Here is a 15021-nt window from a genome sequence, read left to right as displayed (position 1 = left end):
TGTTATAATATTTTATAAATTTTAAGGAATATGACAAGATATTGTAGGTATTGAAGGGGGGTCTCTGGAAGGAGCGGTGGTACAAAAGGGAGACAAGAATGATTCAATTCTATTTAATTAAAATATGTTTTTAAATGTTAAGAAATTCAGATAAATTGAAATCATGTAAATTTTCTCATCGTATTGTAATATAAGGTTTTTTTTTTTAAAAAAAAATAAAAGAAAAGAAAAGAAAATGCAAAAAGCAAAAAGCTCCTAACCCAAAACATCCAAGAAATCAAGGACACAATGAGAAGACCAAACCTAAGGCTAATAGGTATAGAAGAGAGTGAAGACTCCCAACTTAAAGGGCCCATAAATATCTTCAACAAAGTTATAGAAGAAAACTTCTCTAACCTAAAGAAAGAGATGCCCATGAACATACAAGAAGCCTACAGAACTCCAAATAGACTGGACCAGAAAAGAAATTCCTCCCATTACATAATAATCAAAACATCGAATGCACTAAAGAAAGAAAGAATTTTAAAAGCAGTAAGGGAAAAAGTTCAAGTAACATATAAAGGCAAACCAATCAGAATTACACCAGACTTCTCACCAGAGACTATGAAAGCTAGAAGATTCTGGGCAGATGTCATACAGACCCTACAAGAACACAAATGCCAGCCCAGGCTACTATACCCAGCATTTATTTCCCTTAAATGGGGAAAACAAGATATTCTTTGAGAAAATGAAATTTACACAATATCTTTCTACAAATCCAGCCCTACAAAGGATAATAGATAGAAAACATCAACATAAGGAGCAAAACTACACCCTAGAAGAAGCAAGAAAGTAATCTTTCAACAAATCCACACAAACCTAATTCCACCTCTTACAACAAAAATAACAGGAAGCATCAATTTTCTTATTATCTTAATATGAAAATTAATATTACCAACATATCCTAATCGATTGAAATCCAAAAATATGAGGAATTAGAAATTTATTGACTGTCATCCAATGGTCTCTCTAATTTGGTAATTGGAGAAATAGGTCCAATATTATACAATCCATATACACTTTCAGCTTGCTTGTTCATGAGAATGTCTTGCTGTGTACAACATAATGGTCTTGAGATCTTGCTTCACCTATCTCAGCCTCTCTATTAGTAGTATTGTTTATTTTATGTTTTTACAGTATACTGTGGTTTTAGAACAACTTACATATTTTAAATGTATATATATACCCAAAAGCAATATAGACAAATTGGGAGGGGGTTTATAAGAGAACAACAAAGAGTAAGACTGAATGCTTTGCTTGACGTTTGTAACTTTTGTATCAAGTTACCACAGTAAGAGCCAAGATTTTAAGCTCTACTAAATATTAAAACAAACAAACAAAAACACTTTATATATTTATGTTTATTTAAGAAAATATTAGTAGTGATGTATTATTTTGAAATATACAGTTAATATATTTGGAGTTATTTAAAATTTATATTGAGAAAAACATGTATTTTCAGAATTGCTGTAGACAAGTATTTATATAAGTCTGTTAAATCGATTGTTGTTTTATATCAAACAACTTTTATAATACTCATTTTTATTGTTATAGTATTTTATAAATTTTAAAGAATATGACAAAAAAGATATTGTAGGTATTGAAGGGGGGTCTCTGGGAGGAGTTAGGTTACAAAAGGAAAACAAGAATGTGGTTTAATTCTATTTACTTAAAATATGTTTTCAAATGTTAACAAATTCAGATAAATTGAAATCATGTAACTTTTCTCATTATAATACAACAAAACTAAAAAAAATTGATTTTAGAAGTTTATATATTCTGTTCACATATATTCTTTAAGTTACATCTGATGAATTCCTGCTTATTGTTTTTGTTCTATGTATATTTGCTGCTCTGTATAAGGATTTTTTACCTCATTCAAGTCAAAGCTTTTCTTTAGTCACTATAGTTTTAAGATTTACACTTATGCGTGTGATCTACTTGGAGTTAATTTTTGTTTTGTATGTAGATGCACCCATTTGTATGCACAGTTCTTGGGATGCTAAGCTAGGAGAGTCACAAGCTCTGTGTAATAATACATGGAAGGCCAGCCTAGGTTACTCAGGAAGACTTTGTCTCAGAAAGGAAAAATGAACAACCAAAACCTCACATTTTATAATTCTGTTGAATGTATAATATATACATATTTATCTTTTTGTATCATGCTAGGTCCAGATTCTTCTTGTCCCCATGTCCTTTGCTTTGGATCATCATTGAGTTACCCAGCACCCTTTGTGGGTATAGACTATCCTTTCTAGTTGAATTCCATTCATATTGTTGTTAAAAATTAACCCACCCCATGTATGTGGCTGAATTTTGAAACTATTCTTACTAATCCACATTTCTTTCCACCTGCGCCCTGTTTTAGTTACTATACATAAAATAAACGTTGAAATCTGATGGTGTGAGTCTTCCAACTCAGTTTTCACTATTCAGAATTGTCTTGGCAAGTGTACGTCATTTTTTTCTCCATGTAAAATTTAGCATTAGTTTTTCAGGCTATTATTTTATTTAAAGATGTGTTATTGTATGGGGGAGAATACATGCCTAGCACCTGTGTGCAGGTCAGAGGACATTTCCTGGGCTGTCTCTGTCCTTCCACCTTTATTTATGAAGTTCTGAGTATCAAGGGCAGGTCCTCAGAGTTTGCAGTAAGCTCTGTGCTGGCTAAGCTCTCTGGCCCAGTCTTAGAATTTCTACAAGGAAATGCCTGCTTTGTTGGAGTTTTACTGAATGCCATCTTTTAATCTGGGAGTGGAACTGAGATTGGGGCAGGGTTGGGTCTTGTGGTCAGCGGACATGGGGCATCTGCCCTTCCTTTGTCTAGCTCTCTAGCTTCCTTTTGTCAGTATTTTATAATTGCAGTGTTTAGATTTTGAGCATATTTAGTTAGATTCAAATAGTACCTTTGTATTAAACATTTATTTATTTTTACGTATTTACTTTTGAGAACAGTGTCTCATGGGCTCCAAGGTAGCCTTTAAATGTACTTGTAGCTGAGACTAGGCCTAACCTCCTGAGCCTCCTGTCCTCACTGCTTGAGTGCTTGAGTTAAGGCAGGAGCCCTCACCCCACTTACCATGCTCCTTAAATTGTGCAACACTCTTAATATTCTACATTCATTTTCTTTGCCATTATAGAGCAGCAGATTTATAGTTTGAGCTAGTTTGCTATGACTTCAGTAAATTCACTTCTTAGTTCTAGTAGCCATTTCTCATGTGTGTGTGTGTGGGGATTGTAATTTCTTTGTGCATATTCATGTCAATTTCATATATGGGATTTTATTTTATTTTATTTTTTATTTTTTTTATTTTCTGGTTTTTTGAGACAGGGTTTCTCTGTATAGCCCTGGCTGTCCTGGAGCTTACTCTGTAGACCAGGCTGGCCTCGAACTCAGAAATCCGCCTGCCTCTGCCTCCCAAGTGCTAGGATTAAAGGCGTGCGCCACCACTGCCCGGCGGAATTTTATTTTTTATCTTCTAAATTCATTTCTCATTTATTTATTTATTTATTTATTTTATTTTATTTTATTTTATTTTTTTGGTTTTTTGAGACAGGGTTTCTCTGTGTAGTCCTTGCTGCCCAGACTCACTCTGTAGACCAGGCTGGCCTCAAACTCAGAAAACTGCCTGCCTCTGCCTCCCAAGTGCTGGGATTCAAGGCGTGCGCCACCACCACCCGGCTCTCATTTATTTTTTGATTCATCATAGCATCTTCACATTGCAAAGTTTCTGTGTTGTGATTAAGATGTACCACATTGTAAGCAGATGTCTTTCACATTTCAGAGATAATTTAGAAGACCCTCTGGATGACACTGCTACCGTGTTCCAGCAGCTGGAGCAGCTGTGTACAGTCAGCAGATGTGAATATGAAAAGACGTGTACTCTTCTTGTGCAGTTGTTTGACCAAAATGCACAGAACTATCAAAAGCTTCTGCATTCTGCTTCGGGGCTACCTATTGACATGGCAATTCAAGAAGGTCAGTCTCCTTACACAGTTGTGAGCAGTGTGCCATAGTGAGTAGAACTGTTAGTCACTGTCAGAGTCCTGCAGTAAGCCAGGTGTGTGTGGTGGTGACACTTTTAATCCCAGCATTCTGGAACAGAGGCAGGTGATCTCTGAGTTTGAGGTCAGTCTTGAAGCAAACTAATTTTATGTTTCTCCTATTGTTTGTCTAGTTCCTTTTTAAACCACTGATTATACTAAGCCATTTGTATTTTGGTGACTTGACTATTGATCTTTAATATTTTTAGAGGACACACAGGCAACCACTCAACATGGACTCATGAAGAACAATTGTTTAATGATACTCAAGCAGATAGTGTGGTGTCACTGTCTTTGAAGTAATATTTTTTTTCTTTCTTTTCAGTAGTAGACAGGACACTTGGCTAAAGTCAGCCTGGAAAAGAAGCCTAATCAAATTTTATTTTTATTTATGTATTAGTCTTCACCATGGCTTTAAATATTTATCCTTATTATTTCATCTTTAATCTTACTGAGGGAGGGTGCACTTTTACATTCCTTTAAATACCTTCAGATAGTTACCAGGGAATAATTTTTTCAGATTCTTAAAATGCAATGTAAGAGTAAAATAATTCATAGCTTTTATCATTGGCTAGGTTAGTGTACAAAACAGTGGGCTTCCCTGGCATAGCCGCCAACAGGCTTGTATCGCTCCACTCTGTTCTCATTCATTCCCTCCCTCTTCCTCTCAGACCCTCTGCTCCTCTGCTGTCTCTGCTCCCCTCTTCACTCCAGAGTCACTCCTGTTTCTGTGTCTTACTCCTTGCATTTTTTCCTTTCCCTCTTCCTCATCTTATGTGACCCCGGGTCTGGTTTTATGATATATTCAATATCCACATATATAAATATACCCTTTTATACTTTACTCATATGTTAGACATACAATTTTAAATCTACATTCTTTTTATTTATTTTAGATATTTTCTTTATTTACATGCGGATTTCTCCATTCCCAATTTCCCCTCCAAAAAACAAAAAAACAAACAAAAACAAACCCCTGTTGCCTCCCCCCTCCCCATGCCTGCCACCCCGCCCTCTCCCACTTTCTGGCCCTGGCATTCCCCTACACTGGAGCACAGAACCTTCACAGGGCCGAGGTCCTCTCCTCCTATTGATGATCGATTTTGCAATCCTCTACCATACACATGCTGCTTGAACAATCAGATCCCTCTATGTGCAGTCCTTGGTTGGTGGTTGAGACCCTAGGAGCTCCGAGGGTACTAGTTAGTTCATGTTGTTGTTTGTCCTAAGGGGCTGCAAACCCCTCAGCTCCATTGGTCTTTTCTCTAATTCCTTCACTGGGGACCCTGCACTCTACATTCTGTGTATGGGACAAAACAAGCAACATATGTCTTTTGGAGTATACTTAAAATAATAATTTCTAGTTCTGTCCCTTTCTACGAAATGTGGTGATTTCATTTTTCTTCATGGCTAGACAAAATGCCATTGTACATGTGTACTCTCTCTTCTTATGTGTCCATTTGTTGATGGCCATCCAGGCTGGTGGCATTTCCTAGCCATGGCAAAGTGCACAGCACTAGACACGGAAGCACAGATCCCTGTGGTCCCTGAGGAGTAGATCTAGGAATGCTGTATTTCGGTCATGTGCAGTTCTGTTCTTATTTTCAAGTGACTATTCTCATTTCTGTACTGCTTGCACAAATTTACATCCCCAACAGCAGCAAATGTGTGTTTTTTCCTATTCACGTTGTCCTTTGTTGTCTCCATCCTAGTCATTCTAAAACTGGTCAAGGACTTCTCAGAGCAATTTTATATTTCCCTAATTGCAAGGATGATGTGCTTCCTCATGTGTTTCCTGGCCATTTGTGGTTTCCTTTTGACAATTGTACAGCAGTTCATCTGCCCATGGCAGAACTGATTGGCAGAATAATTATTTTTTTAGTGTTTAGTTTTTGTAGCTCTTTTTGTATTCTATAAATACGAATGACCTTAAGACACGTCATATGAAGATGCATGAAATTAAAAGGCTCCAGCAGGCATCAGAAATAGTCAGCAGAGTGAGGGAAAGTCTACACAGGAAAATATTTGGGAAAAAAAACCCACGTTGAACAAAGAAGTAATTAACCTGAAGTTAAACACTTTGTTACCATCCCAGGGCCCTTTTTGCTGCATAAGTTCCTGACACTCTAGCCATATATGAATTTTAGGATTTTTTTCTTGTTATTTGAAAACTATCTCTGAGATTTTGGTTTGGGTTACATAGTTTCTGTAGTCACTTGAGTGATGAAGCTGTTTTCATAAAACTAAGGATGCCAGCTCGTGCGCATAGGAAGTCCTCAGGAGCTGGTGTCCTCAGGTTCTTAAAGTGTTTACGGTAGTGGCATTTGCTCTCCTTGGTTAAGGTTGTTATCAGACTTTACTTATTTAAACCTATTGTGAATGGGACTTTTAACCTCCTGATTTTCCCCTCAGCAAGTGCATCATTTGTAAAGGAAGCTTCTGATTCTTGGATGTTGATTTTGTATTCTGCACCTTGTTGAAAGGCTTTATCAAGTCAGAGTAGTCTTCAGGGACTTTTAAAGATTTTACCATCTGTAAATAAGGATATTTGACTTTTCCTATTTGTATTCTTTTAGTGTCTTTAGGTAACACTTTAAGGACTATTACAAAAGTGTGTGGAATAGCTGCCCTTGTCTTGTTCCACATTTGAGAGGACGTGATCCTCAGTTTTCACGGTTGTTTAGTCTTCCATCTTTGAATGTCTGGGACTGATTTACTGTATGATCTCTTTAATATGTTTTTAATTTGGTTTATAAGAATTTGATAATTTTGTTGTATTTATTAAAGTCTTTGGTTTTATTTTCTTTTGAATCCGTCTGGTCTTGCTGATAGGATAATGCTGGCTTTATTGAGTGATTTTGGTAATGTTCCTTCCCTTCTATTTTCTTGTGTGTGTATGTAGTATATGTGATTGTGTGTACTTATGTGTGTTCATGCAGGTCCACATGTGCCTGGATGTCAGATGTTGATATGAAGTATCTTTCTCAATTGCTCTCCCTTTAAAGCTTTTTTGTTTTATTATTTTATATGTGTGAGTGTGTTGCCTGCATGTATGTCTGTGTATCACATGCAGAAACCAGAAGAGGACACCAGATCCCCTGGAAGTGGAGTTATAGACAGGTTTTAGCCACTGTGTGAGAATCAGGAATCAATTCCAGGTACTCTGCAAGCACAGCCAGTGCTCTGAAACATCTGCACTCTCTCTCCAGTCCCACCCCTTTACTTTTTGAAATAGGGTCACTCACTGAGCATGGAGCTCTCTTACCTACCTACTCTGCTCCTTGCAGTGAGGTCACAGGTATGTGCTACAATGCCCACCTGCATGGTGCTGTGGATTGGAGTCCAGGGCTTCATGCTTTACCAACTGAACCATCTCTTTAAATACCTGTCCTTTCCTGTTATGGGAGAGTCTGAGGAGCATGAGTATTAGTCCTTCTCTAACCTGGAGATAGAATTCAGTGGGGATCCATCTGGTTCTAGGGTTTTAGCAATTCTTTCCTTCCTTCCTTCCTTCCTTCCTTCCTTCCTTCCTTCCTTCCTTCCTTCCTTCCTTCCTTCTTTCCTTCCTTCCTCCCTTTCTTTCTTTTCTTTCTTTCTTTCTTTCTTTCTTTCTTTCTTTCTTTCTTTCTCTCATTCTTTCTCCCTCCCTCCTTCCCTCTTTCCCTCCCTCTCTCCCTTCCTCCCTCTCCCTCTCTTTCCATCTCTTTCCCTCCCTCCCTCTCCCTCTCTTTCCATCTCTCTCCCTCCCTCTCCCTCTTTCTTTCTCTCTTTCTGTCTTTTGTGAAGCTTTTGATTATTGCTTCAATCTCATTGACGTTAGGAATCTGTTTAAGTTCTTTATTTCCCCTTGATTTAATTTTCATAGATCATATGTATCTAGAAATTTCTTTTAGATTTTTAAGTATGTTGGAATAAGATTTCAAAGTTTGTTACTTTTATCTTTATTAATTTATGTCTTTCTCTTTGTACTTGTTAGCTAAAGGTTTGCTAGTCTTGTTTAAAAGAACCAACTCTATTATGGATCTGATTATTTATTTTAGTGGTGGTTTTATTAATTTTTTTCCTGTTTACTGCTGTGGTCTGGGAGTTGTCTTCTTTTCTAGGACTGTCATTAGGTTGTACGTCGGAAAATTTTTTCTGATTTATTTATGTAAACCCTGACAGCTGTATATTTTTGATTAGGAATTGCCTTCCCGTGTTCCAAAGGTCCTGGCAAAGCACTCTCTAACTTTTATTTGATTCTAAGAAATCTGAAAGTTTCTTCTTTAATAACTCAGTTATTATTTAGGAGTTATTATTCAGTTTCTGAATATTGTATTACTTTTGTGTTTTTTCTTACTGAGTTTTAGTTTTATTGCACTATGACCCGATATTTCATGTAGTATGCAGTTTCTACTACCCAGCTTTAAGCTCCTGGCAGACCGTGCTACCAGTCACCACTCTGGTTCCCTTGGATCTGTGGACAACACACACACATACACACATACACACACACACACACACATACACACATACACATACACACATACACACATACACACACATACACACATACACACACACACACATACACACAAGCTCATTTTTAACCTGTCTTACAGCTCAGCTCACTGACTGGGCTCTTCTAAGCCTCCTGCAGATAGTGTCTCCTTCCCTTTATTCCTTGCTCAACACTAAGTCTGCCCACAACTTAGTTTCCTGGCTACCTACCTTCTTACTCAGTAGACTAAATCTGCCCTCAGCTAGTTGCATTATTTAAATCTCTGGGCTGCTGTCCCAGGCCCAGTCAGGGAAGTGGCCAATGGCCACCCCACCCGAGACCTCACGTGGCTGATGGCTCTCTCTCCCTACAAAGCATGAGGCTCAAAGCACATCTAATTCCCTTTCCTCCTCTTGCATCTCCAAGAACCTGGAAGTCCTGTCTCTTCTGCCTAGCCATTGGCTGCTGGCATTTTATTGATCAATCAAGAACCAATTGGGGAACAAGACCTTCAGCATTTACATGCCTGATTCCCTGCCATAGCATCAGAACCACCTACTACAATTTCACAAGAAATTATTTTGATTCTTTGAATTTTTAAGATTTGTTTTATGTCCTAGAAATGGGTGGGATCTATTTTAGACATGGTTCCATCAGTACCGAGAATATGTTATGTATCTGTTAAGTTCATTTTGATAATCATTGTATTTTAACTCAGAATTACTGATTTGAACTTTTATGTTCATTGGTGTTTGTTTTATGAAATTGGGAGTCACAATATTTTTTGCATATATATTTGTAATTGTTATAGCTTTTTAATGAATCATTCTCTTCATTAGTATGTATCCATTTCTTCTAGCTTAGAGTCTACTTTATCAGCTTTTGGAATAAGTTTGCCAGTTTGTTTCAGCTTTCATTTGGTTGTATATTGCTTTCCATTCTTGATTCTGTGAGCATCTTTGCTATTGTTTCTTGGACACACAGATGGATCTGATTTATTATTAGTTCAGTCAGGTAGTCTGCATCTTTTAGTAAGTTTAGTTAGTCCATTTACTACACAGGTATCTGATATTTTTTCCAGTTGTGTGACTTTTCCTAAGGAGACATGAACAAATACCTAGTTATTACAGATAAGAAACCAACAACAGGCCAAACAATTCCAACTTGGCAAACTGATGCATTCACTAGAGTTATTTACAGGAGTACAAATAAGTACAGGAGGAGGGCTGACTCAGAGACAAGTACAAAGCCTGTTTTAGTACAGGTGATAAAAAACTGCCATGTTGGTGTTCCCTGCCTGACTTGCAAGCAGCAGTTGTTCATAGCTTCCATGACTTTCCTTGGAGGAGGTCTTGTAATTCTCAAATGTTTCAGTTTCTTGCACTTGTGAGGTTTCTTTCCTGAGTCCCATGAGCCTCCCTCCTGTCAGGTAGCATGCCTATAGAGGGGAGTTGGTGCATCCCTTTTCTTCATCTCCTTCTGTTCCATTACTTTTATTTTCAACATCTCCATGTTTATTTGCGGTGATTCTTCTCTGCCCATGTCTATTTGCAGATCTCAGTGCCCCTTATATTTGGATGTCTATTTTCTTTCTCTAAATTTGGTGAGTTTTCTGTATCAATTGGATTCTTTGCCTTTAGCATTTGTTTCAGTTTCTTCTGTTTTGTGGCTTCAAAAAGGATTTGATCTCTTTTTTCTTTGTTTTTCTTTGTATAGTTCTGGTTGTCCTGGAACTCAGTCTGTAGATCAAGGTGGTCTCAAACCCAGAGATCCACCTGCCTCTTTGTCATGAGTGCTGGGATTAAAAGTATGTGCCAATCCCGCCTGGCAAGATGATCTCTTGATCTTCCCAGAGTTGTGGGGTCTTGTGGTCCTGTTTTCTTTTTATTTTCCCTCTTTATTGATGTTCTGATTTGGTGTCGTATCACCCTGTCCTCCTGCCCCAAGAACTCCTTCCTGCTACTTGGTCAAGTTTTCTTGTTAAATTTTTTTTGTTTTATTTCATTCATTGAGTTTTAATTTGTTTTATTGCATTCTAAAGTTTCTGTAGTGTGTTTGTATGTATATATATATATGTTCATGCAGTACGGCCACAGCTTTGTAAGCAAAGGGGTCAGAGGAGACCTGTAGTTCTTCCCTTCCATCTGCAGCCCATCAGGCTTGGTGACAGGTGCCTTTATTGGGTGAACTACAGTTTTTTCAAGAAGTCATGTCACTTTGCTTGTTCATGCTTCCAGTGCTTCCTTATTGCGATTTGCATATATCTTGGTTTGTACTCCTCTTCTGTTTTTTGTTTGTATTGAGGGGAGAGAGAAAAGTCTTTTTGAACCACCTACTCTTGGTCTTGGTTTCTTTTGAATTTAGCCAATCTGCTGGGTGTCTGGTGTGTCCTAGTGTCACTGTAATTGGTTTGCACCAACTGGTTAATTATTTTTGACATCTTTCAGGTGTCCTTTTAAACCATTCATATATCTTTTGCCCATTTTAAAAGTGGGTGATTGTCTTTTGTATGTGTTTTCATTGTAGGAATGCCTTGTGTTTTGTACACAGTCTTCTTTTACTTGTATTTTGGGAAAGTACTTATCTCAGTTTGTGCTTTGCCTGCTTACTATTTCTTAAAGATCTAAAGTTTTTTTCTTTACTTGTTTTGTTTTGGGGGTTTTCTTTGTGCAGCCCTGGCTGTCCTAGAGCTTGCTCTGTAGACCAGGCTGACTTGGAACTCACAGAGATCTGCCTCCTTCACCACACCCTGCTAGGACCTAAAGTTTTCAACTTTGATAGTTTATTCTCCCCACCCCCATACAGCTTGTGATTTCTGTATTTAAGAAATCCTATGTAGTGACATCAGTCAGTCAGGCTGTTCTACTTTCACTTCGTGACAAAATTATCTTTCCTTCATTGGATTACCATGACATTTTTGCTAGATTAATTTCCTTTAAGAGAGAAGTTGAGCTGGGCGGTGGTGGCGCACACCTTTAATCCCAGCACTTGGAAGGTAAAGGCAAGTGGATTTCTGAGTTCAAGGCCAGCCTGGTCTACAGAGTGAGTTCCAGGACAGCCAGGACTACACAGAGAAACCCTGTCTCAAAAAACCAAAAAAAAAAAAAAGAGAGAGAGAGAGAGAGAGAGAGAGAGAGAGAGAGAGAGAGAGGTTGATTATCAGACAATCTACTGTACTAGATATCTGTTTTTAGGCCAATGCAGTTGTTTACTGTGGCTTTACAGTTAAGCCTTCAAGTTACGTGATATGAAACCTCTAATTTTGTTCTTTTTCACAATAGGTTTGTGTGGTGTGTGAGGCCATCAGCTTCCCATTATTTTTAAAGGATAACTTACTGGAATTAATTTTTTGCCTCAATCTGTATTGCAGATAGGAACATGAATACTGTGGGGTCTGCCACGTAATGAGCTTTACATCTGTCATTGTAATGCTTTGTTGTTTTTGGTGTACACTTACTAAGAGTGATCCTAAGTTTATTATATAATTTGATATTTTATAACTGATTAATTAGACAAAATTGGTGTGTTTTCTAATTATGCTCTGCTACTTTGTAAAATCAGAATTGATTTGTTTCTTGTATAACTTTGTTGACTGTTTATTTACTCCAGCTGCGTATGGACTGCCTCCAGTTTCCTACATGATTGTGTTGTCTGCATACAGCTGCAGTCATGTCTCTACTGATCTTTTTTTCCACAATAGAATTTTCTATTCCAGTGTAGAGTTCTTAACTTGATCTTAATAAAGTGTCCTTTTATACATGCTGTGTCTGGTACAGTGTTAGCAGGGTTTGTGAAGGATGTTACTGAATAGCTCCCCTCTACCATTCTGACTTTTTCTGTCCTTAATGCATAGAAGTCTAGCCAAAATAAGTTGTTTTTTCTTTTTGTCTTTTTTTAATGGAAATTTGTACTGTATTAAAATGGATCAGCAGAAAGTTATTCCTAATATTCCATTATTGTTTTATCATAACTATAGGATTTGAAGTGGTATACTTTATTTTGTTTTTAAACTTTTTTCTTTAATTGATCCAACTAGTTTTGTTGATCATTTTAGAGAACCAAATTATAGTTTTGTTGAGTTTTTAAATTGCTGCTCTATCTTCTGCTATTTTTATTTTAGGGTCTGGTATTGTTTTGTTTTGATATTTTTCTAGTTGTGTTGCAGACTGTAGGCTTTCATTTCTATTCTGTTTTTTGTCTTTTTTTTTTAAATCAAACATAGCTTTTACCACACAAATCTTAATTTTACTTTCAAAATATTTTCTAATCAAGTGATTTCTTTGTTAAATGGAACATTATTAGGAAGCACTCTGCTTTCTGATTTCTCCCTTGGCCAAGTGTCCACGTCAGTGTTGCTGATCTGCAGCTTACCTGTATCACATGTGGTTCTGTATGAATATCAACTATTATATTCAAATGTAGCAAGCAGTGGGGGGGGGCAAAGCAGCTCAGCAGGTAAAGACACTTGCACCAAGTCCGATGACCTGTGCCTGATCCAGAGAGCTCAGGTAGAGAATGGAGACAAGGACTCCTGCAAGTTACACATGTTCTATGGGAGATAATGTGCATGCACATACACACACATTAAATGTAGCAAGATTTGGTTGTAAAAATCAAAAGCCTGTCTTGCTCTAGAAGGAAATCTTAATGAAACTATAGATATTCAAAGTCCTTGATAGGATTATCTAAAAATTAATAATTTATTGGTGGTAAGAGCTTTTTATTGACTGTATTAAGTTACACCCAATTATTCATGTATATGAATAGAACTTTTTGTAGTTGGATATATGCTTTAAAGCCCTTATATAATAATATTTAAAGGTCTGTCTGGCACATGCAACAATTTTAATAAATGTTTGTTTTCTATTTTTCTAGTAAAAAAAATCAGTGAGACGAAATTTATCCACCTTTCAAAGATTGCTATAATGTAGTCAAAAGTAATTGTTACTATTACAGAGGATGCCCAGCATTGCTCTAGCTTATACATTGTGTGCAGTAGTATTCAATTTCTTTTGTGCAGACTCAACAGTTCAGTTAATGTTGAACAAAGAAAATTATATGCTTTAGTTATGTGTGCTTTAATTTAGATGCTTAATGGCTTTTAATGTTACAAAATAAGTTTATTATTATATTACGATCTCATTTGTATTATATTGTCTTGCTCTCTCATATCTGTGGTGATATGGTCATGGTTTACAAAAACAATAATCCCTAAGAAATTGGTCATTAACAGTAGTTAACGATTACTTGTGATCTATGGTAATGACTGATTTCTTTGGGATTATTGCAGTTATAAACCATAATTACAGATTATTACAGCAATAATTATTTTGTTAAGGAAAAAATGTTCTATGCTTGAACAGCTGCTAAAACAAGTGCCTTGAATATTTCAGAATAAAGAGAAAAATGGGAAATTATAATGAAATTTAATCTTATAAAATGAGATTCTAGGAGATTTATAGATATGAATCTTGTGTATCAGATATTTTCATCTAAGTTCAGTTTAGATGTATTGTTGACATGGTTCTTTGAATTTCTGGATGCAGTTTAGGGATGAAACTAATTTTCTTGGTTTGTCCTTAAGGTGTACAGCATGATGCTTTGATAGACATTTCCATAATTAAATGAATGCTATAGTCAGGGTTGTCACCCTGTCCTCCCGCTCCTGCCTTATGAAAAAGAGACAAGAGTGCCGCATGAAGCATGTGCCTTTACACTGCACGGTGCTCTTCCCTGTAGTTTCCATGTGTCTTCAGTCTTTAGGTGCAATCATTCTGACTGCAAATTTGTACCCTTTGACCTTCCCCTTTCCTGCCTTTGATGGAGTTGTACTTTTGTCTACGTATATCACACTTTTTTATTTGATTCTACATAGAAGTGAGAATATGCAATATTTTTTGCTTCCATGCCTGGTTGATTTCTCAATGTTGCAGTTTAAATAGAAGTTTAGGAGAATGTTTTGATTTTTATGAGAAATATCACCATACCTTTAGCTGAGTCCCAGAATTGTATCTGACAGCTTACCGGATACCTCTTTATTGTGCCTTGCTAACACCACTTTTAGCTTGATCAGTTCCCAAGAGAAGAAGGTTCTGCTTCAGTTCCCCAACCTTAGAGATTGTGACCTTCTCAAAAAGGAAAGGGCCAATGCACATACCACACTTCTAAGTGCACCAGTGAGCTTCAATGTCAATGTACCATTGATGTAGAGAAAGGCCTATCATTTTGTCACATGTTCCTTATACATGGTATTATTTGATATCCAAGGTGTCATTTTGAGGTCATAATGAAAGAATTAAATTGTTTGAATGTTGAAATGTCTTATGTATAGTTTCATTAGTCTAGTATTAGACAATAGTGCTCACAAAAATCATGCCGACTTAGGAACACCATGCCAGTAGATTCAGCTCTTCAACATTGGGTCCTTCTTGCTCCCCCAGACCTTCACACATTGAAAT

General features: G+C 36.9%; 2 protein-coding genes across 10 annotated transcripts in view; one reads left to right on the top strand and one right to left on the bottom strand.

Annotated features, from left to right (window-relative positions):
* The window catches only part of Ranbp17 (RAN binding protein 17), a 301497-nt gene that overhangs the window by 44181 nt on the left and 242295 nt on the right, over window positions 1-15021 (top strand). For all 9 annotated transcript variants that reach the window (XM_031354601.1, XM_031354599.1, XM_031354597.1 and 6 more), the window contains one exon: window positions 3825-4018. In XM_031354601.1, coding sequence (XP_031210461.1) covers window positions 3825-4018 — 194 coding nt within the window. The remainder of the gene's footprint in view (window positions 1-3824; window positions 4019-15021) is intronic.
* The window catches only part of LOC116077126 (RCC1 domain-containing protein 1-like), a 1358-nt gene continuing 935 nt past the window's right edge, over window positions 14599-15021 (bottom strand). Inside the window, exon 4 of the mRNA XM_031351470.1 lies at window positions 14599-14688. Within this exon, the coding sequence (XP_031207330.1) occupies window positions 14599-14688 (90 nt within the window). The remainder of the gene's footprint in view (window positions 14689-15021) is intronic.

Source organism: Mastomys coucha, unplaced genomic scaffold (genome assembly GCF_008632895.1).
Source record: "Mastomys coucha isolate ucsf_1 unplaced genomic scaffold, UCSF_Mcou_1 pScaffold5, whole genome shotgun sequence".
Lineage (NCBI taxonomy): Eukaryota > Metazoa > Chordata > Mammalia > Rodentia > Muridae > Mastomys > Mastomys coucha.
This window is presented reverse-complemented; position numbering and strand designations above follow the sequence as displayed.